At 32.5% G+C, this 22,045-nt stretch overlaps 1 protein-coding gene across 1 annotated transcript; it reads right to left on the reverse strand.

Moving 5' to 3' along the window:
• Positions 1-833: 833 nt before the first annotated feature.
• Positions 834-7,647, reverse strand: LOC130891202 (coiled-coil domain-containing protein 40-like). Its single transcript, XM_057795806.1, has 6 exons — positions 6,374-7,647; positions 6,119-6,315; positions 3,825-4,236; positions 3,335-3,574; positions 1,940-2,062; positions 834-1,369 (listed from the first exon to the last, which is right to left on the reverse strand). The coding sequence occupies exons 1-6, from the start codon at positions 7,556-7,558 to the stop codon at positions 878-880; spliced, it is 2,649 nt and encodes an 882-aa protein (XP_057651789.1). The 5' UTR covers positions 7,559-7,647; the 3' UTR covers positions 834-877.
• Positions 7,648-22,045: the final 14,398 nt, after the last annotated feature.

Below are 22,045 nucleotides of genomic sequence, written 5' to 3' on the forward strand. Positions count from 1 at the left end.
GACTGCACAATTTCAAAAAACTGTTTCTCTGCAAACAAATATTCAGAAGCGTCTGGACATATGGCATACAGATTTAGGAAATTACATTCAAATGATATAAAGTTTCCAAAAAAAAAACATTGAAGTTATCCAGTTACTCGACAATGCCAATTTAGTGACAAGTCTCAAAAGGATCAAGACATTTGAGTTACTGAGCTAGTTCAAACGACGGTGTTAATTAAAATCAAAGTATTGTAGAAATATACCGTTACAGAGACACTGATGTATACCAATGAGTAAGACCTTAACATTAAAGAATTTCCACAATACACAAGTGAGATAAAATGAAAATCGCTTATTTACCGTTTCAGATAATGATAACATAGAGGAACGGAGTTAATCGCGCGTTTTCTCTGACATTGACATTGTGTAATGAAGAATAACAGAAAGTAGTCTAATTCTAGAAGAACTGCGAAAAAAATAGGCTAAAATTCACGAAACAAATACGTTAAACAGAGAAAACTATACATTTGTAGCATCAGATATTCGTTTTGGAAACGCTGCTTGGGTTTCAGTAATCGTTTCACTTTGTCATTCTATTTTGAAACGCCTATAATTCTGAATCAATTATATTCATTCATCTGAATATATTTAAGTTCTGACTGATTAACTGATTTATCATCACTCAGTTCAACCTAACAAAGGTACAATCATGAAATTTGCACATTAAATTTCTTTTAAAACATAACCTCTCAGTAATAAAGGATTTTTAGACAACAGTTAGTGTAATATATGATATATAATTACTCAGAAAGCTATTGCTCTAGGTTTAGGGTAGATAATGAGAACCAAAATTTGATTAGTGCATAAATGTATTACTTGTATTCTATAATGAGAACTACGTATATATAGATCCTTGAACTATTCCCAAACTGTTATATAATCTATTCAGAACAGTTATCTTCGAAGGAAAATCCCTTGTTATGTATTCTAATATTTTCATCAACTTCTTATTTTGATTTTTTTGATACTTATATTCATTTATGAGATCATCCTCATCATTATATTTTAAATGAGGTTTTTGTTGTTTGACTATTTGCTTGTACATAGCTGCTCGTCGTTGCTTTAGGAGGAGTATTTCAAATTTGAATTGTCTGTTCGTTTTTGCTGATTCTAATTGATTTTGTAGGTGTAATACCCGATTTTCTCTATCACTCCTACCCTTAATTGTATCTTGCAAATTTCTTTTAGCTTCTAGTATTTGTTGTTGTACTGATAAAATCGATTTTTTAATTGTTTCTGTTTCATTATTTGACTGTTTAATTTGGTTCCTTATGTTATCTATTTTTTTAAGAATATTCATCCGCATTTTACTACCTGGGATTCTTTTCTGAAAAAATTAAAAATCTTTTTTAATTCATTAATGACAAACTGTATTCTGGAAAAACTACATATATATGTAGGAAATTTATGGAAAGCATTCAATTCAATAAATCTAACCAACTAAATATGAAATTAGTCAGTTGCATGATAGGCACATATAAATACTCGCACTTCAAAATGCCACTGACGGAGAAATCACAATAATTAATATGTGTTATGTATTACGACATGTTTTTCTTATGAAAGAGTTTGAGTTTGAGAGAGAGAAAAGAAGGAGGGTGTGTTTTGTTAAAGATATAATGGTAGAAGCTCATAAATAAGGAATGACATAAATATGTTATTCAAAGAAAACAACAATTACTTGATTGAGTCAAGAAAAGTGGAGAATGAAAGGACTGGAAGATCATGTTGATAATATTAATCACAATGACTATGAATAAGACAAAGAAATAGAATACTTTGTGAATAACTGAGGTATGAGGCCTAGACCACTAATTGTAATTCGATAAATTTATTAATTATTGAATTATAATAAAATGTTTGATTACAACAATATGTTGAATAAAACGTTACTTACCATTGCAGCATCTTTCGATTCTTTTGCTTCTGATACGAAAAATATTGATTCTCTCCTAGATATACAATGCTTGAGGTTGCAGAGTAGCTTTTCCTGTACTTTTTTGAGCTCAGAATATATTACCTGCATATGGAAAACCAGGAAGATAATAAAAAGAAAACATGAGTCAAGAGACTCCTTACTACAACTCTGATTGTAAAGCAGAAAATTGTGAGTTGATTCATTTGCATAATAATTAAAACTAAATGTTCACGATATTATATTGTTTTACTATCATTCATTACATAAAATAACCAAGAAGTACGTAAAAAGAGAAGAACTTAATTTCACGAGCGGCTTGTAACAAAAGAAATGTTTGGATACATCAGTCTTATTGTCTTGACTAACTAAAATTGACATCATAAATGTCATGGGTCTGTTTCCATAACATCCTAAGAAAACGACTTATTTTATCAGAAAATGTATAATATGTTATCAATATTTAGGAGCATTTCATAGTCCAAAATATATATCACTAATAGCAAGGTTATATATTTTTTGATTGATGAAATTTTTATGTAAATAGACCAAAGAAAGTCATAAATACATGAGAATTTGATTCCTATGCTCAATTATACAGAGAAAACTTAGTTTTTTTCTTAAAAAATTAGGAGTATGCTGTAATATCTCAGTATGTGCATGTTAATGTAAATATGTTACAAGGAATATCGATATTACGATGTTTCACGTTTATTGACATGGACGTGGAAAAAAAAAACTTCGATGTACTTATTTCCAATCTGGTCATGTGAGTTTCATTTGAACGTCATGATAAATTTTTTCTCCACTTTTCTAGTGAGTATTGGGAATGTGTGACACTCACTTATATTTTTCCTTCATTGGGTTTTTCACTATGAGATAAGTTGTTGTTTGAATTGAGAAATGAGTGAAAAAATGTTAGATTTTCAGCTATCGCACGAATACTTTACCATCTGATCAATTTATATTCGCAATTTTCTTAAAATTGGATGCGGATATACTGATTTGTTTACAATTCATTCCTGGTGCTGATAGGATAGATGAATACAATAGTGGCAGCCGTAAGAGACGGTCGTGTGTTTACGTTTCGTGCGTTGTCTCTGTCTGTATTGAATGTTTGTTTTGTTTTGACTTGACTTGGTTTCAATTTTCGTTTCGGTCCAACATTTTATAGGTGCGCTAATATATGTGTTGTTTCACTAAAATTGACCTTCAATGCTCACATTTTCTGTAGCACTTTCAGTATTTGACAGAAACTCCTCGTATAGTTAATATTATATAATAAATATATATAAAAAACAAAGACAGGCAGCGAAAGCTGTTTCGTTTATGTGAAATCATGATTCGCTGCTTAATAATGATTTTTTCAATACTTACATTCAATCTGTGAATTTGTATTTTCAAATTACTTGTATCTCCTCCAGCTCCTTTTTCATTCTTGATATCCAAATACGTATTCCTAGCTTCATGGAATTTTTTCTCCCATTCCAATCCTTCTCTATTTGTTTCTATCAAATTTTTACTTAGAACTAATTTTTCTTCTTCCGCTTGTGCTATTTCAGCCTCTAGCTCTAGTAACTGCAGTTCTGAGTCTTTTAATTTCGATTCGTATTGGCTCTGAAAAATTTGAATGCAAACATATAAATATTCCATACTTAAAGATTGGTTGCGCAATTCGTATATAGCGTTTTGCTCAAACTTTGTCTTCGTGTGATAAGACCAATAGATTCACATTAGTTGCACAAACTATTGATAAAATGACAACCAATAGCAATAAGAAGCTGTCATAATAACCAAACTTTTGAATGGACTAATGCGTTTGAAGTAAATCAATTTTAACCAAATTAATATTTACGAATTAATATACCTGCAACAAAGTAGTAGTTTTATCCAAAGTTGTCTTTTTGTTTCGGGTTTTGAAGACGTATTCAGATAATACTTTTGATTTAGTAGAGAGAGCATCGATTGCATTCGACACTTTTTTCTCATTTTGTCTTATCTGTTGAATTTCATCATCGATTCTCATATTCTTTTGTTCCAAAATCAGTACTTCCTTCTTCCTCAAATTGATGTTATGAATTTGTTGCTGTCGTTCACCAGATACAATGAGAATATTATTTTGTTCACGAAGCCAAAATAACTGTAGTTTCTTAATAGATTCTTGTGTATCGTCTATTGCTTTGTTGAGCTCAACAATCCTCAAATCTGATTTCGAACCTAATTCAACATTTCGTGAAGCTGTCAACCTCTCTAGTTGAATTGTTTTTGCCGCAAATGTCCTGGGGAATATAAAAATTTAAATAATGAATGTAACACAGGATAACCCAAGCCGAAAGAACCTTTTTGATAGTATGATGAATCTCCAAAATATGATAGAGTGATACTAACATGACTTTAGGTATTAAATCTACTACCCAGATGAACCTAAAAAAATCGACTTATTTGGAGGGGAAGTATACAAGCGCGGAGGAGGCGAAGGACACCTCTATTACCACAGAATAAATGCTAATATTGGAAAGCTACAAGGTACTCAACGAGTTTCGGAATAGTAGTAGTGATATGTCAGATCACTGTTATGTAGGTTCAGTGGCAATACAATTGCTGATAACCTAGCCATGCTAGAAAACCAAAACCTGCAATTGAAATCCCTTACTCACGGATTACGGAGCCCATTAAGCTATGGTAGATATGATGCTGCAGTTATGATAGTTACTGAATACACTGTTTACACCACCACTACACCAACACTCATAATTACACTGTCTGACGCGCGTTTCGATAACTAAGTTATTGTCTTCAGAGACTGAAGGTTAACAAACAGTGTATTTAGTATCAATATCACCAAAGGTTTTAGAAATTTCAACTTAGTGATCATAGAATCTTCTTGGGGAAACAGACACCTCAGGGTAGGGGACGAAAATATTGTAGCTAACTAACATACATCCTCTCTCGCGCTCAAGCTATTTTCAACACTCAGTGTAAAATTCTAGTGGAAGATCCTTGCTTTCAAGCTAGCCATTGTTATAAATGGTATTAATAAGAGGGTGGTTCAAAAATAAACCGGAATTTTGCTTTAAAAAATTCACTCTCTGTCACTTTCTACTCACTTATGCCACATCTCGGAAAGCTTTCGGATGCTTTCTTCGTAAAAACCTTCCGGCTTGTCACGGAAATATTCGCGCATGAAGGAGTCTATCTTCGTATTGCTTTAAATGGACCAAATAAATAATAGTTGTATGGTGACAAATCGAGACTATAAGGAAAGTGTTTCCAGTGTTTCCCATTCCAATTCGTTGAACGTTTCCATAACAAGCGGTATGCGATCTGGCAATATGGCACTATAGAATATCGCATCGTTTTTATCTATTTCTTAGGAGGTTACGTTGTTAAGAAAGAGAAAATCAACCGCAATTACTCTTCTCTTGTCCTAACACACGTTACACAACAACTTTACCATTGATAATGTAACATTTGCTGTAGCTGATGCGTCTTCATATTTTTTTCTCCTCCCCATAGACGCGTGTTTACTCTCCGGAACATTGTATTGTACTCAAGTATCGTCTGCGGTGAATATTAAGTCCTCTTGAAACCGCCGCAAGAGACGCGTGCACCAGCATGAGAAATGAGAATTTCTGCTCAAAATTCAGAAGTCCTGACTTCCATTGTTCAATACTACCTACCCTGATACCAAATTCTTCGGCCATAATGCATATAGTATGTGGTCTATCATTTATATATCTATTTATACAGCGCATGTAGCAATTTTCCAACTACTTATACTATTTATACACTTTAGTCTTGAAGAGGCCCTCATCCCCGCAGATTTCACTTTATCTTCAACCAACAAACGAATAATGATGCGTTACGCAACAAATACTTGTACATCCTTCTTGCTCATGAGCCTAGCTGTGCTCCAGACTTAGTAACAGACCAGTCTAACATCCAGTCCATCCACTTCTACCATCACGAGCTTTTATTCGAAAATTCCGGTTTACATTTGAACGGCCCTTTTAATGCTGTTGCATTGAGTTCAATTTCATGAATTCACTCTGTGAACTTAAAACGGGAAATGGGAGAATTCCATCACTTGTTGACATATTTGGTGAAAAAATTCAAAATTCGAGCTGCTTTTATAAAAAGTGCTTCAAATATGCTACTTACTTCTGTAGTTTTCTATAACGGAACTCGTATTTCTCCTTCTGAGATTTCACTTGACCTGCTTCCTTTTCCAATTTATCCAGTTGCATACATAAATCATTGTACATGAAATTGAGGTTTTCATTATGAATCTTTTGCTCTTCATAATCTGCCACAACACTCGCGTGTCTGTTTTCAACCTCCAATAATATCGTATTTATCTGAAGAATCAATTGAACAATTATTCATTTTAATTTAAAAAAAATACTAATAAAATACCTCCTTTTTTTTATGCTGCATTGCGGCTAATGTAGTTTCTACTTTTTTTCGTGACGCTTCATGTGTGATTTTATTTTGAATAATCTCCAATATTTCTTTTTCAATTGATTGTTTTCTCAGAAAATGATCGTTAATTTCCTTACAGATTCTATCTTGTTGTATTTGTTTTGGCTTGACCTCCTGTTTCACTTCTTCTAGTCCTGTTTCAGTTTCTTGCATAACGCGTTGCAAGTCAAACAGCTTACTCTCTATTTCGATCCTCTTCGATCTTTCTTCAACTAATTGACTAGTTATATTCTTAATATCCAGTTCTGCTCTATTTTTCAAGTGTACTAATTTTTCGTTCTCTTCCAATTCCAGTTTACATAATTTTTTAGTTCCTATAGTTTCCATTTTCATAGCCCGGTATTTCTCATTCAGTTTATTGAGGTTCCCAGAGACTTCGTCTAAGATTTTAGATCTAGCACCTACAGCATTATAAGCTGCTTTCCATGATAACATCAAACACTTGTATTCAGTTTGTCTAGCTACGATGTTAGTGTTCTCTGTTATTACGCATTCTTCTAATTTGTCCAATTCACTCTGTTTGGTGCTCACTTGTAAATGTATTTGTTCTAATTCCGCTTCATGCTTCCATAATTCCTTTTCAAGAGTATGGAGCATGTAGTCCTGTCGTATCTTTTGCTTATTGAGTTGCTCGTCGTCTTTTCTAGCTTTCTCCAAAATTCTTCTATTCACGTTTAGTTGTGTTTCAAATTTACTTCCATAACGTAAGAGATGATTATTCAAATCCGTTACAGCCTTTGTTTCAGCTTGAAGCTCTTTATTAACTTTCCCAGATTGGAACAGTTTATTCTCGATCTCCTTTAGAACTTTTTTATTTTCTATCAAATTATTCTCCTCTTTCTGTTGTTCCGATTCTTTGAGCTTAATATCGTTTATCAACGTTTCAAGTTGATTGTGTTGCTTACATACCATTTGCTGCATCTCATACGTTCTTTCTCCTACAGCTTCAATTTCTTTGTTTTTGTAAGTAATATCTTGCTCTATTACAAAAATGTCTTCTTTTGCACGATCTATTTGAGAAAGTAAATACTCTTTGAGGGCTTCTTGGAACTGAGCTAATAATGGATGCTCTGGTTCTAGAACAGCTTTCGATAAATCTGTGTCATCTTTAGTATCCATTATCTGATAAATATCTTTATTACAACTTTTTAAAAAAATACTTCTTCGGTAGGTTTTACAAAAAAATGTAAAAAATTACTGACATTAAACTGACAGATAATATCTTGGATCAAATCTCTTAAAAATGAATTATTTGACAACGTATTGACAGAAATCACTTTAACAGTCCCTTATATGTCGTTTCTTAGTTTCTCTAGATCATACGAGGGTAATTTTAAAAGTATGATCGGATCGTATTCGGATCAGTTCAAGCTTTACAACTTTTTGCCAATCTCCAACTTCACCGTCTAAGGTCGAGACACACAACGGTGAGGTTATTTGGCACCTGTGGTGACTTTTATATAAAAAGAATGCTAGCAAATGGAATAATGTTCCAGCCATAATGGAAAGTGTCATAAATGAAAGTAATCTCAGTGGTTTCCGAAGATATATTTGATTTAATTCTGACTTATGAGGCCGAAGTAGTCATATTTGAAAAAAACAGTAGTTCTGGTCACATTGAATAGTCGAATAAAGATCCTTGAATATTTGCTAGTGATTTTATTTGTTGTAACAATATTACAATCTTGGTGGAAATTGGACAACAGTATATAGTTACTAGTTTTAAATTGAAAGTGAATGATGGTGATTTCAGATTTATCACCAGAACCTTTGAAGCAACTCCTCCATTGCTTTAATGGTATGAGGCTTGAAAATTCGGTAAAGTGGCACAATAATAAAATTTTTCGATGAAGTAGCCACTCCTTAGGTAATTTATCAAATATGGTTGCCATATATTTCAAACATAATTCTGGTACTCCTTCAGTTTCATATTCATGAAAAACAAATCCCAGTGCACAGCCCATAATTGTCACTTCCACTATCTAGTCTTATATCAGGGATAAGTAACTTCATTCGTCTCCACTATGGAATAACAAGTTTTCCCTACAATATACTCTTTTCCAATGTTTTTTCTGAACACTCCTCGTATATTCTGGGAATTTGTTAAATTATTAATAGTTTTAATTCTATGCATTTGAATTATAACTATCAATTATACAGTAAATTTCTAGAATATAGGAGGGGTGTTTATATAAACAAAAATGAAGAATTTTTTAAATCAAAAATAAACATGTTGAATTAACAAATGTGATGTGGATTTCCCATAAAGATCAAATCAAAATAAAACAAGTCTATTAAATTTCCTATATATAATAGGGACGCATCATCCCGACAGCTGCAGGTGTATCACAAAATATCGACACCCTAACCTTTTATTGTTTCCAATCGTTCCAACTAAAAGGGGCCCCAATTGAGTTTCGCTATCAAAAAGTGATCAATTGACTTCCATCGACCCTATAAAATTTTTTCGAAAAATTACATCCGAGCACGCTTTATACCTCAACTATAAATGAAGGACGCAGCTGTAACATGTGCGGCTTTCTAATAGGAGAGCCTGGTTTAGTATTAGTCATGGCAGTAAGATCGATGGTGTTAATAGCGCCCTCTTTAATCAAGTATACAATACCATATGCATTCTGGCACCTTGTTGGGCCCGAATATAGACAGGTAAACAGAAATTATACAGTAACACACGTCGACTCTTCGATCCGTCTCTATTAAGGTCACAGAGGGTGGAGATACGAGAGGCTGTTGATGAGTTTTACTTGTTTATGGCAACGTTGGCGTGTTTTCCATATTCAAACGTTGATGCACGATTTTTTTTTAAATTATTTGTTAAATATTCCTATCGAATCATCAGTAATTATATGCCGGAAAATCAGTAAATCATATTCAATAATGTGTAATAGGGTGTATACAGAAAATCATATATATAAAAACTATTTGTCAATCCCTTTATTTTTTAAAATCAGTAGTTTGTAGAATATAATATTTTTTACTAATTTGATATTCATTAAGTCACTTTTGGGAATATAACTAAAATGTCATACGAGGTTATTATTATCAATAAACGTAGATATGACTGTGGATGCAGCAAAAACTAGCAATTAAGTGTTGTAGATTGTAAGCAATAGATATTTGTATAACAAGAGAAGAAATTGCCACTTTTTCTCCTGAGGATGGAGTTTACTCGTTCAAGGGAGGAAAAGGCACTCTACTCCCATGTTATACATATAATTTTAATGCCTCCCTCAAATAAAATCATTTCAAAATAATTTATTTATGAGACCAACAAACAAAATGTATGTACTAGAATGCTAAAACTAATGATTAGGTAAAGTATAGCTTACAGTCTTATTCTTGCATCTCACATATTTTTAATTTGTAGTAGATTCATTATTTATACTAATATTGAACGTGCAATTTTCCGCAGTTGTTATTTGATCACTATCTAATGCAGTTTTCGTAATATTTTCATTATCAAAATTATTATACAGCTGGTATTACCCAGAAGTACTCGTTCTTGGCTGATTACAATCAATTTCATTAGCTTTGAAGCAAGAATGTCTCTTCCAGTACTTGCAAGTAAATTTCTTCTGAAGCTTTGCCCGGTATAATTCATGACATAAGTAGGTTTCCTAGAGCTCCAACTGTTTTATTATCTCTTGCCAATCTCTTGTCGAATTCGTTAATTCCGTCCCTTTTATTATTTACTGTCGTTCCCAGGTATTCAAACTGTTGTACTATATCCAACTGGAATTCCTTGTTAAAGATGTGGCAAATTCGTACAAGCCCAAAAAATGGTTTTGTCAAGGTTTCAAAGAGCTTGCTGAAGGTTTGGTTGGATTTATAGAATACGATGGATTATACTTCGAATATTAAGGCTTTCTTTTTGTTTCATTATTTGATAAATGAAGTTAACATCGAAAAGTAACATAATTGATAAAATATCTCTTATAATTTGTCGATTTTCACATATGTGATTAATAACCGTCTTCCATTTATTCAGTTGCTGCGATGGTTAGGAGAAATTAGGGACCGAAACTTGTCTAATATTTTGGATAGTATACATTCAATAATCATAACTGGATGAGGTAACTTTTTGAAATATACAAAATGAATGATAATAATCATACATCGAATATTCTCTAGAAGCATATAAACTCAAGATTAACTTTATTTTCGTTAGATAAACGAAAAATATCCCTTTGTATTAATAATATATGGCTTCACCTCATTAAGTTATCATGTTATAAGTGATTGTAACGAATCAGTCACTTAGCTTGTTCCTACAATACAGGTAAAGTCCAAAAGTATTCCTTTATATGAAAATAAAAAATTCTTCATATCAGTTCCTGTTCTAATTTTATTTGAACATTCGATGAACAAATTGAGTTATTAACAATTAGATGATTGTTTTCAACTACGATTTATGATCTAAAATGTTGGATTCTGGATTAGATTGTTGATAAAGATATGAGCTTACATGAATAGGAAATCTAGTGTTCAAACTTAATCACTGAGAAATGTTTCCAACTATTCCACTCAAGTACTGAATGTTAAGTAGTTTTACGTACTTGTCATTGTCCAGGTAGATCCTCTTCCTGTTGTTGGGGCTTCTCTTTATTACTTCCTTAGTTCTTATCTGATATCGAATATGTCCGTGATGTGTGTACGGATTAACATATTCCACGCACCGGTGTGGCAGAGCGTAGCATCAATATGCGTTTTAGAGTTACCTCTTTCAAAAGTGTGCTGGCCATTGTTTTTCGCTACCCATCCTGTTTGGGCCAGCCACTCCTCTACCATTTGTCCTTTTATATCAGATATGGGAGATACCCATGTCGCGGATTTCGCGTTTATATCTCCGGCTAGGATAGATAGTCCATTGTTTCTGGTAGCCATTTCCAAGGATGTATCAACGGACTTTTGGTATTCCATAGCGTTTATGTTCGGTGAGATATACGCCGCCGTCATGATGCCCTTAGTTTCGAATAACACACAACTATCGCCTCGGAGCGTCTTATCGATTTCTAGATTTTTGTTCAGTATGGCTATCGCCACACCTACTTTCTTGTCCACGATCCATCCATTTGTTGCGATGTTTTTGTTTGGCTCGGATATTATCATAATGTCATGTTCCATCTTAGACCTTCCCAGGTTCATTTGCAGCACGCTTATCTGTTATTTCCCAGTTTTTTTGTCTATGGCCATTTGTTCTTACGTAATGCCCAACTTCTCACCACTCTGCGCAGCAAGAACGCGACCCGGGCTATCATATATTTAGGAAGTGAAATTATAATTAGCAATAAAAAATAAATAAAAACTATATAAATTGAAATCTGTAAAATAATAAAATAGTTAAAATAAATGAATAAAATCAGTTGTTGTCGTCATGGTGATTGTATCTGGATTACCCGACGACGACGTTCTGAAATAAGCCGCCGGTGTATATGGCCGGAAAGACGGTTTAAAACCTGGACATAAAGGTTGTAAAAGGACCTAAAGGTCTATTTTGGTAAATTAAACCTTATGTCTACAACATTGATAAATATTTCCGCCTATTTCTCTAGAACTAATTTTCTAAATTCTGGACACTTCATAGTGTCCATCATATGCTTTGTCCTGTCCTCCCCCCTTACAGGAAGTCAGGCTTTGTCCGTATTCCAGACACGTAAAGCACCTGAGAGGGACTATTCGCTCCCTGACCCTGCACGCCGACCATCCTATTTTGATTGTCCTAGTTGGTACGGAGAGCAGACACATCTGCTCACCGAATTTTAATTTTTCTCGATAGTTTTATTTCGACCAGACCGGCTAAGCCTCCTCTAAGGTGACCGCCAGGTCGAGGTCAGTGATATTGAAGACTGTTATTGATGTTTGATTGGAAATAAGAGGCTTAATTGGTGTTGACTCAAGTATTAATGCAATCGGCGTAGCTACCGCAATCTATGAAAAATGTTTCAAACTTTCTTATACATAGAAAAATTGAAAACTCTATGAATTAATAACTATCTATGACTTGGAAACTTTGTTGTAGAGAAACCACCTTCACGTCTTAAGAAAATATATTATACCAATTGTATTATAAGGAATTGTCTCGTTCAAAAACAAAAACATTTTTATAGTAAACTTTATTTTCTCAATATTTATAATAACATAATTCACAAATTATAAACATTACAAATCAGACAGTGTGAGAAGACAATAAAATTTCTACTGAAAGTGAGTATTGCGTTATATGGATTAGGAGTAATATGAGAAAAATCAGAAATAAACAAGCCATACTAAAAATAAAACCAGAAACATGAGAAAAAAATGTTATACCGTGCTACTGCACTTTCACTTATTCATACAAGTGAGTCGGTTGGAAATTGAAGAGTCGAATCGAAATAAGCTGTTAAAGTTATAAATTCAATTCAGTTATAAATTCAATAAAGTGGATAAAATTTTTGATAGTCGAGTGTAGAGTCGATACTGTCTTCAACATCAACATAAAGAGTCTCTATCATAAAAATATAACTAGCAACTTAACATAAAATGTTTTTCGATATATCATATAAACCGGCCTAAATATAAGAAGATTAAAAAAGAAATCTTTGTCTCAAACGAAACTTTTCTTGAAGTTTATCTTCCCAAAAGGAAATATTTGTCCTCCTAAAATTTACTACCATCTTATACGAACTCTATCTTCGTTCCAAGAGTTTTACAAGTAGTTTTAATCACTAACTGTTCATTATTTGTTTTTGTTTTGACTTTATTACGAGAGAATAGGCATCAGAAGTTGGTAAATTAAAACTTAGTTTATGGGCAGGAACATCAAATAATAAGATAGGGGACTAACTTGAACGTCATGTATAAACAACAAAAGTGTATCTATAGTTATAGACATCTTTGAATATTTTCAGACAGAATTGATTACAGCCGCTAGTCGTATTATATACAATGTTATTCTAAGATGAGTATATAATTGAAATTTGCTTAATTAACTCAATGTAATCGTACAAAGACAGATAATTTGCGTAATTAGAATAGATAATTCCAATTAAATACAAATTTCCTTTTCGAAGGAGAAAGCATCAACTACCACCGATAGATTTGAAATTAATTTTTCCAAAAAAAAAACGGGATTTTTGTTAAATTAGCAATAATACTTGCGAATTACGTACAATGTTATTCCTAGATATCGTCCAGTACAAATCTTCTCAATCTAATTTTTCAAAGCTCCATCAAACATAACACGATTCGTATCACTGTTCATAATGATGAAATTATCAGGCGTACTAAATATAATTGCAAGTGTGAAGATTTTACCCAGTCGTTGTATAATTGTTTTGTTTGTATATAGATTCCTACCAACAAACTTCACTGTATAATTGAATATTTGTAAATGTGATTCCTCTCGCCCACTTTTGTAGATAGACATGAAATAAATTTAACTTGATTATTGATGCTATCTGTATTGTTTTTCAAGTTACTGAATTCAATTTATTCCTACAGTCAAGAAGTTATTTAATATTGATAATCAAAGCAGTATGATCCATGTAATTCTTGTTTGTTTGTTTTTTCTCAACTTTGTTTCTTTGTTATTTTTTCTTGTGTATAAGCACTATAACTTTCACGCAAGAATAGATATGTTTAGCACAGAATATGTCGTAAAATACTTTGTTCGTGTCTTTGACAGGTTCTGAAAACTCCCAACTTTCATATTATCTTTTTATATATGAAACAGCATTTCAGAAATTACCTTCTTCTGATAGACCACCGTCATACATCGGAGTGTTAAGTCTTCTTCTTTCATTGCCTCATCAGTTATGAACGTTGGCTATCAACAAAGCTATTTTTATCTGGTTTACAGGGTTTCTAAATAGATGAAACTGCAAACATGAATGCCGTCTTCTCTCTGCTTCCCTCTTACTATCTACTTTGCCTGGGACAATCAGCTGCAAAAGACCGTATTTGTCTTAGTATATGGCTAAATAGTAGAGTTTCTGATTTTTCACTCTTATATTTCCCTGGCCTCTGAATAACCTGGCCATATTTGACGATTTGCTTCGTCAAGGATATTTCCAAAATATGCCGATATATCCTCGTTGCGAAAGATTCGAGTGTTTTTAAAGTAACCTCGCAGCTTAAGCTTATTCTATCCGTGATCATATTTCTTATGCCTGTTTCCATTCCGCGTTTATTGTGGTGCTGTTATTTGTGTACGCTTCTACCCGATCTATGTCTTGATATCGTTGATATTAACTATTGCTAATAATTATATTTTTTGTTTCGATATATTCAAATGGAGTCCACATTCTTGACTTGCTGCTTATATTTTTTGCATGATATTTTGAAGCTCTTCATTGTTATTTGCTATAATTTCTGTGTCGTCGGCATATCTAATGTTGTTGATTGCTTCTTCATTTATTTTGATTCCATCTGATAGTTCAGCCTGTGCTTTTCCAAAAATTTTTTTGGATTACTCCCCGCTACAGAATTTCTCCCGTTGAATGAATCACCTACTTTTTTTTTCATTATAGCTCTAGTACATATTAGCGATAATACGTCAATGCTAGTGTTTCTAGGAACCTCGGTAATTTCTTCTTATTTAACGTTATCGAAAGCCTTGGAGAAATCGATAAAGTACAGGTCATCATCTTTGACCATATCTCTGCATCTCTGGTATTGTTCTAGTATTGTTCACAGTGCTTCTCATTAGTTTTTTAGGGACAGCGATTAAGGTTGACTGCAGCCAGTCTTCAGGAATCTTTCCAGTCGTAGATGGTGTTGCTCAAAATATGAGGAAAATGATTTTCTGTTAAGCACATTAATTCCAATATTTTACTTGGTTTGTTATCAGGACCCGGTTTTTTGTCATGCATTAAGGACATTGGATCTTAGATACATAGAAGTCATCGTCGTCTGTGTATTCACTTGTTCGTTCGTAATCAAATAGTTTCTCTGTGTAAGTCTTCCATATGTTTAAAAGATCTAAGCTTTCGGATATTAGGTTTCCATGGGCGTCCAACAAGCTTGAATAGATGCTAATAATATCAAAAATTAAAACTCAAATTCCAGTTAGTATTACGGTTGAAAAAATTTGTTTTTTTTTGCAAAGGGTCCTATCATCTTTAACGAATACGTCATCTGCTATAACTAGTAGGAAATAACTCTCAATAGCCAGTTAATGGAATTCAATAGTTTTCGTAAAATCATTCCAAATATGCATTTTTGGAACATACTATAAAATATGTAAGAATATACATGAATCAGAAGATTTCTTCAGTTTCTTATTTCTTAAACCCTTTTATAAGTTTCAGTTGCTAAATTGGCTTGAATTTGGACCTCGAATTGAAAATTAGTTTTTGAAACAGGTCAGAAATAGACGTTGCATAACAGAGCGCTGGCAATTTAAATATCAAAATAAATATCTCTTTTAACCAAAAAATAAATAAATAAATAATTTTTCTGCGGTTGTTACATTTCAAAAATATGTAGCAGCTATCAATAAATTTCACTCAAATTGTTTAGGTCTTTTTTATCATTTCTTTCTCGTTCCTTTGTTTGTGAACCATTTCTGAAAATTCTCTTCTGTATACCAAAAATTTTCATAATTCAATTATTTTCTGTAGTTGAAACAGATCTTGATCTTCGCATTCATGCTGTAGGTGATTCATTCATGAATATAATTAGGAAGTTGCCAGTGTCAAGTTATATTAGGATAAACATGAGAAAAGGTCGAAACGTCAATTTTCACCTGTTTTAAAAACAAATTTGAGAAAAGACCTATAATGAACACTATTTAGCAACAAAAACTAATTACAGAAATATAAGTTGAAATATAGAAAATTTCGTTGAAAGAATAACCTATGAAAATACCAATAACAACCGTCATACTCGTATATATTGTGTGAATTAATTAATATAATATTGATCTCACGACTTATTTTTTTCTTTTCTAGAGTCCGAAGTCGTCCAAAGGAAATTTGTCCTCGTCTTTATCCTAAGTAATCCGGAAAAATCTTAAAATCTCTTAAATCCTTTATACCGTGTACAATGAACAATGACCAAGGAAGTGTAGAGTTGGAGGGGTGACTAGACGAGTGAAATAGTATAGCTTATCAGGTCTATGGTCGACGCTATGCACAAGGATCATTTATCACAGCGGCAAGAGCAAAGATGGATCGATTGTCTCTATTCTGAAGTGGCACCGCTCATCGTTCACATATATGCGAGATTCTGATTTGATTTCTTTTCTGGTATTCTCACCGCCTTTAAGTGATTTATTACGATTAGACCATTTTTAAGGGTATTGTGTAATTTTTTTCCTTTGTCATAGTGAGAAACTATTCATGGTAAAATACATTTCAATGTTTTCAACGTTGGTAGAAATACAACCATATGGAAAGAATTTCTTAAACATTCTTCACTTTCAGTTTAAGGGATATTTCAGGATCTCAGTTCATATCAAAATTTTATCGCCAAATCACGAATGGAAAAGGACAACGGAAATCACAACGGAAAAGAGTGAAGAAAATAATGTAATAATGCTGTTGGAAATGAGTTTATACTGTTATTTTACTCCGTTTCACGTAGAATTTATGTGGAATTCACAATAATTTCAAAGACTATAGTTTGTAATTTAAGGGAAACAAGGGACAAAACAAGAATCCTAGCTAAACCTAAACGATTGAAATGATGATATCCCATTAAAAGTAGTCTGCGTGGGCAGCTATATATCAGAGTAATCGTTGTTCTCACTTTTAGTCGCAGTGTTCGAAGTCTAACTTTTCTTCCAAGAAGCATATCCCAAAATGAAGTTCATTCAAGATATTTTCCATGTCACAAGGATTCAAATCAAAATTCTCCGTCAATCCCATCAAAAGGTTAGGTTATACTTCACTACACAAATCTTTCACTTCAATCAGTTTTTGAAAGACTTGTTCTTTTGAAAATAAATTTTTTTCATACGCATTTTGGAGAGTTTATCGTGAAACACAATGATTTTTTCAAGTATAGTACCAATTACTTTATCCCATGTCGCTTTGGGTCTTCCTCTTTTTTTGATTTTGTCTAATTTTGCTTACCATACTCTTTTCTTCAATCTTGAGTTTTCCATTCTTCGTAAATCCACCAACTTGATGGTCTTCTCTCATTTAATACCCTGAGTTTACTAATTTCCAGATCTTGTTGTATCCGGTCATTTTTTAATCTATCCTTTTTTGTCGCCCCTTTCGCATACCTGAGATATGTAATCTCTGCAGCTTTTGTCCATTGGTCATAGTCTATTTTCACATCCTTAAGTCAATATTGGTGTATAAATTACTTTATAGATATTTGGTTTCGCATTTCTTGGACCTTCATTTTTATTTATCAAGCAGTTGTTGTAATATGTATTCAAGGAATTTTTAATTCTCTTGGCAATATTATTGCCTAAATTTTCTATTCTCATTTTTCTATGCTTATTATTTGGTGTTTGAGTGCGATTACTGCAGTCTTTTCCACACTTGTCCTCAAACCACACTACTTTAATGTACTTTTCCAGATATCACAGTTTTCCTGTAGGTGTTGAATGTTTTCTGTAATAAGGACTATATCATCAGCATATGCTCCATCAGATATTTTCACTATTTGTAGATTTTTATATGCAACACACTCTTTCTGTGATTAGAAATGCCTCTGACATTAAGTTTTTACTAATAACTTGGTTGCCATTTCGTTTATATATTTTTATCCGTGGTAGTTCGTCCCATCAAAAAAATAATTGCCCACGTTTCTATGATTGTCCTCCTCATTCATAATCATTGGTGTTAAATAACTGCATGATATGACAATAACCCTCACATATTCAACGTTTTCATCAGTTTTTGAAGTTAAGGTTTTCCTGTGAGGGTTTGAAAACATTTATGTAAACTACCTTCGTAAAGTGTAAAAGGCAAGAAATTTATGGAGTTGGGTTTTAAAGGAGATTTGAGTATAGTATTTCCACAAGTGACCATAAGTTCTAATCGAGACTTTCGCAAAAATTTGGATAATTATATTCAGGATTGTTAGAGATCGTTGTGTTATAATTCTGATCTCCAATCCAAAGTATCGATGATGTTGAGTGGTAATGTGAACGTCAATTTTAACAAGATTTTGTGTGAGAATTTTATATGTACTTCCGTGGGTATTATGCTCAAGGACGAGTTATGGGATTAAACGGAAATATTCGACGCAGAGATTTCAAATGAGTGAATGGTTGGAACGATCACATATTATCACCATTTATTTCACATCAAATAAACTTTTAATTGTTTGCAGATCTTCCACTCACAATAGGTTTTACTGATACATCAGAACTATTAAAAATTTATTAGAGATTCACTGTTATCCAGGCTACCACCATTGAGTTATCAAACCTAGAGTTTTGCGAACTTGGTAAAAAATCAAATTTCTTAGACATTAACACCTAATTCTATTATATTAAATCAATAAAACTAACAAATTGTATGAGAAGAAATTTCTAACGTGTTTATCTAGTTTGATTAATGACTCATTTAACATTGCGTGTTTGCAACATTGAGAAACTTCATCATTGATGCTTGAATGGCATGTTTTGATTATTAAGATTGCTTTAATACAAGTTCAAAGCAGACTGGGAATTTTATTAGTGCGTTGAAAATACGAGTTGCTAGATTACATGAAAACATAGATGCAATAATTTGATATATTCCATAATTAATGGGATGTTGATTATTTGCTCGTGAAATACGTGAAAACTGCTATGAAATGAAGGATAATTCTAGACAGTGGACTTCATTCATCAAATATAATTTGGTGCCTAATTTTCAGTCTTATCAATTTGATGATCCTTTAATTTGATTTACTATCAGTCAATTACTCGTGAAAATATAAATATTTCGAAGCTAAATCTCAAATATGCAATCGTATTGTGCTAATAATCAAATGGTTCTATTCACAGAATGAAATTATTATGAATGAAACTAAATTTTGTATACATATGAATCGATACACCAACAGTAAAGTAAAATCAATCTGCTATTTACGATATCATATTTGTTCAGGTAATTTGGTTACAATTTTTTTCCCTGTAGCTCTTTGTCTATATGGATACAAAATTATGAATTTTTATGTTCTATTACTGATTTCACTGAGTTGGACAACATACGAAATCACCCAAGAAAATTGTGATAGATGTATTTTGTTGCATTTGAAAATCGTTTATCATATGAAATTACATCGTAATATTCATTATTATGAGCAAATTAATAATTCATATTTTGATCCATGTAGTGTCCAGTTCTTCGTAAGTGAAGATGGTGCAGATAAAATCCACTTCCTACACTCGTCGAATATCAGAGTATGATTATGTTGATTGGTCATGAGATGGAGGTATACATAGGGATTGTAGAGATGGGAAAAGTCTATGGAGAATCTGTTCTGTACGTAGGTGCAAAACCATTCTTTCCATGCAAAAGAGTACCGTCTAGGGTGTTGGCAAATATTCGCAAAGGTAGGGTAAAGATTTGTCTTTTAATACATGTGCTAGTGAGATTTTCCACTTGACTTCAGAGAACAATCTAAGAATCACTAAACTGGATAAAGACATTGCAGATAATTATATTCACTCTGATACTTGGAATATATAAGTTTCGTTTCAAATCCCGGTACTGAAACTCTGTATTTTTCCATACGAATCAGTCATTCTTGACGTACATATTTCACTTATATTCCACTACTTTCAGGTCTATCATCGCGTGTCCAATGTATGTTTTCTATCTTAGAGCTGGTCGTCTTCTACGTCCTCTTTCCAGAGGATCCCACTTCAGTATAACTTTTGGGCACTTATATCCTGACATTTTGGCATCTTTTGAATGTGACATAACATTATAGAGTTAGGTTGTTTTATTTTACTTGTTATTGAGCCTTTTATCCCCATTTGTTGACAGATTTAAATAGTTCTTCCGGTTTTGTGACTTGTAGACACACTCTCATAAAATTGGAAGTTCCCAATTTATATCTCATTGTTGATATCATCTGTCTCTTATGAGGAGATATTCTGTATTACGGTTTCACAGATCAATTGCATTCTTTTGTGGTTCTAGTGCTCAAGGCAGCCAATGTAATACCATTTTGACATGTCTTCATTTTCTTCTGCAAAAAGAACTCTATCATTAGCGATTATAGGTGAAGATAGTACATATCCATACTTCTCTATAATTCCGATATCATCTCTTTTCCATAGATATTAAAAAGTGTGAACAATAGGCCCTATCCTTGTTTTAGACTTTGTGATATATGATTTCTCTAAAACATTTCTTTTCATAACTTTGCACAGTTGCTTTATGTCTTGAAATGGAATAAGAAGTATTTGACGGCTTAAAAAGCTTGGAAATAAATGAACGACCATAGAAAATATATTTTTAGAGATAAAAATTGACGTTTAGTCTTCTCTTCAAGTCTTTATCAAAATATGATATTGACACTGATAATTTGCGTATTTATATTGATCTATAGATCACCTTCATCATGAATATCAAAATAAGGATAAAATCAACTTAGAACTTTGTTCTAATAAGAAAAATTAATTTTTCGTTGGTCCTTACATCTCATATATATGGTAGTGATCAATTAAATTATATGTAGTTTTATTAGAATTTACAAATTAGAGCTATAAATTTTACTTAAATTATTTAGGTCTTTTTTATCATTTACAACTTTTTCGTTCTTATGAATGTGAACCATTTTTCCGTTTCAAGAATGTTTGAATCTTTATTATTGAATTTATCTTTTTTTAATGTTTCATGGTTCCTCAACACAGTTTTATCGTATTGATGACCTCTTAGTCTATTTTCTGAATACTGAGATGTCTGCCCCATGTAGACAGCGTCACAATTAGTACAAGGCACTTGATATATAATATTACTTTTTTTGTTTTTTGGTTCTTTAGACTTTAATTCAGTGAAATATTTGGATAATGTATTATGTCTTTTATGACTTATATTAATATCATATTTATTGAAATAATTCGATAATTTTTGGAGAAGCTCTTGTATATATGGAAAGGAAAAATGTTTAGGTTTTGGTGTTTCGTTTCTGTTTTTTGAATGATTGTAGTATCTGCTTATCCTTTTCATGAATATGTTGTTTATCATTTTTTACGGATTATTATTTTCTTTTAATGCAGTATTTGCTTTTTAAATTGCTAAGAATATAAATTCAGGTTCTGATAGATGGATAGATCTATAAGCCAAACTTATCATCACTGATCTTTTTTGTGAAATAGGTTCACACAACTTGAGGTTCAAATATCTTGAGGACCAAGATGGTTTCGTATACCATTCTGTTCTTATGTTCGTATCAAGAAAATTGATTCTATTGTGAATCAAAGTTTTTCATGCTTATCATCAACGAAGCAAAAACTAAAAAAAAAACATTTAGCTCCGCAAAACGAGGTACCAGAGAGTGAAATTATTGGGAATGATATTAGATTCCGGTATCCATTGGGAGGGAACTCATTATGCCCAAAAATTTCATCACAGAGTTTTGCAATGGCATTGCATTCCTATATTGGCAGTAATCGCGATGTTTGCTTTGATCCACAGACTTCTAGTC

Source organism: Diorhabda carinulata, chromosome 3 (assembly GCF_026250575.1).
Source record: "Diorhabda carinulata isolate Delta chromosome 3, icDioCari1.1, whole genome shotgun sequence".
NCBI classification, from domain to species: domain Eukaryota; kingdom Metazoa; phylum Arthropoda; class Insecta; order Coleoptera; family Chrysomelidae; genus Diorhabda; species Diorhabda carinulata.

Bases quoted from the DNA above. Each gene is read 5' to 3' on its own strand.
- LOC130891202 (XM_057795806.1), bottom strand. From the start codon at position 7,558: ATGGATACTAAAGATGACACAGATTTATCGAAAGCTGTTCTAGAACCA. The intron at 3,575-3,824 runs GTATATTAATTC...CAAATTTTTCAG, and splicing joins AAACTACTACTTTGTTGCAG to AGCCAATACGAATCGAAATT. The intron at 1,370-1,939 runs GTAAGTAACGTT...TAATTTTTTCAG, and splicing joins AATCGAAAGATGCTGCAATG to AAAAGAATCCCAGGTAGTAA.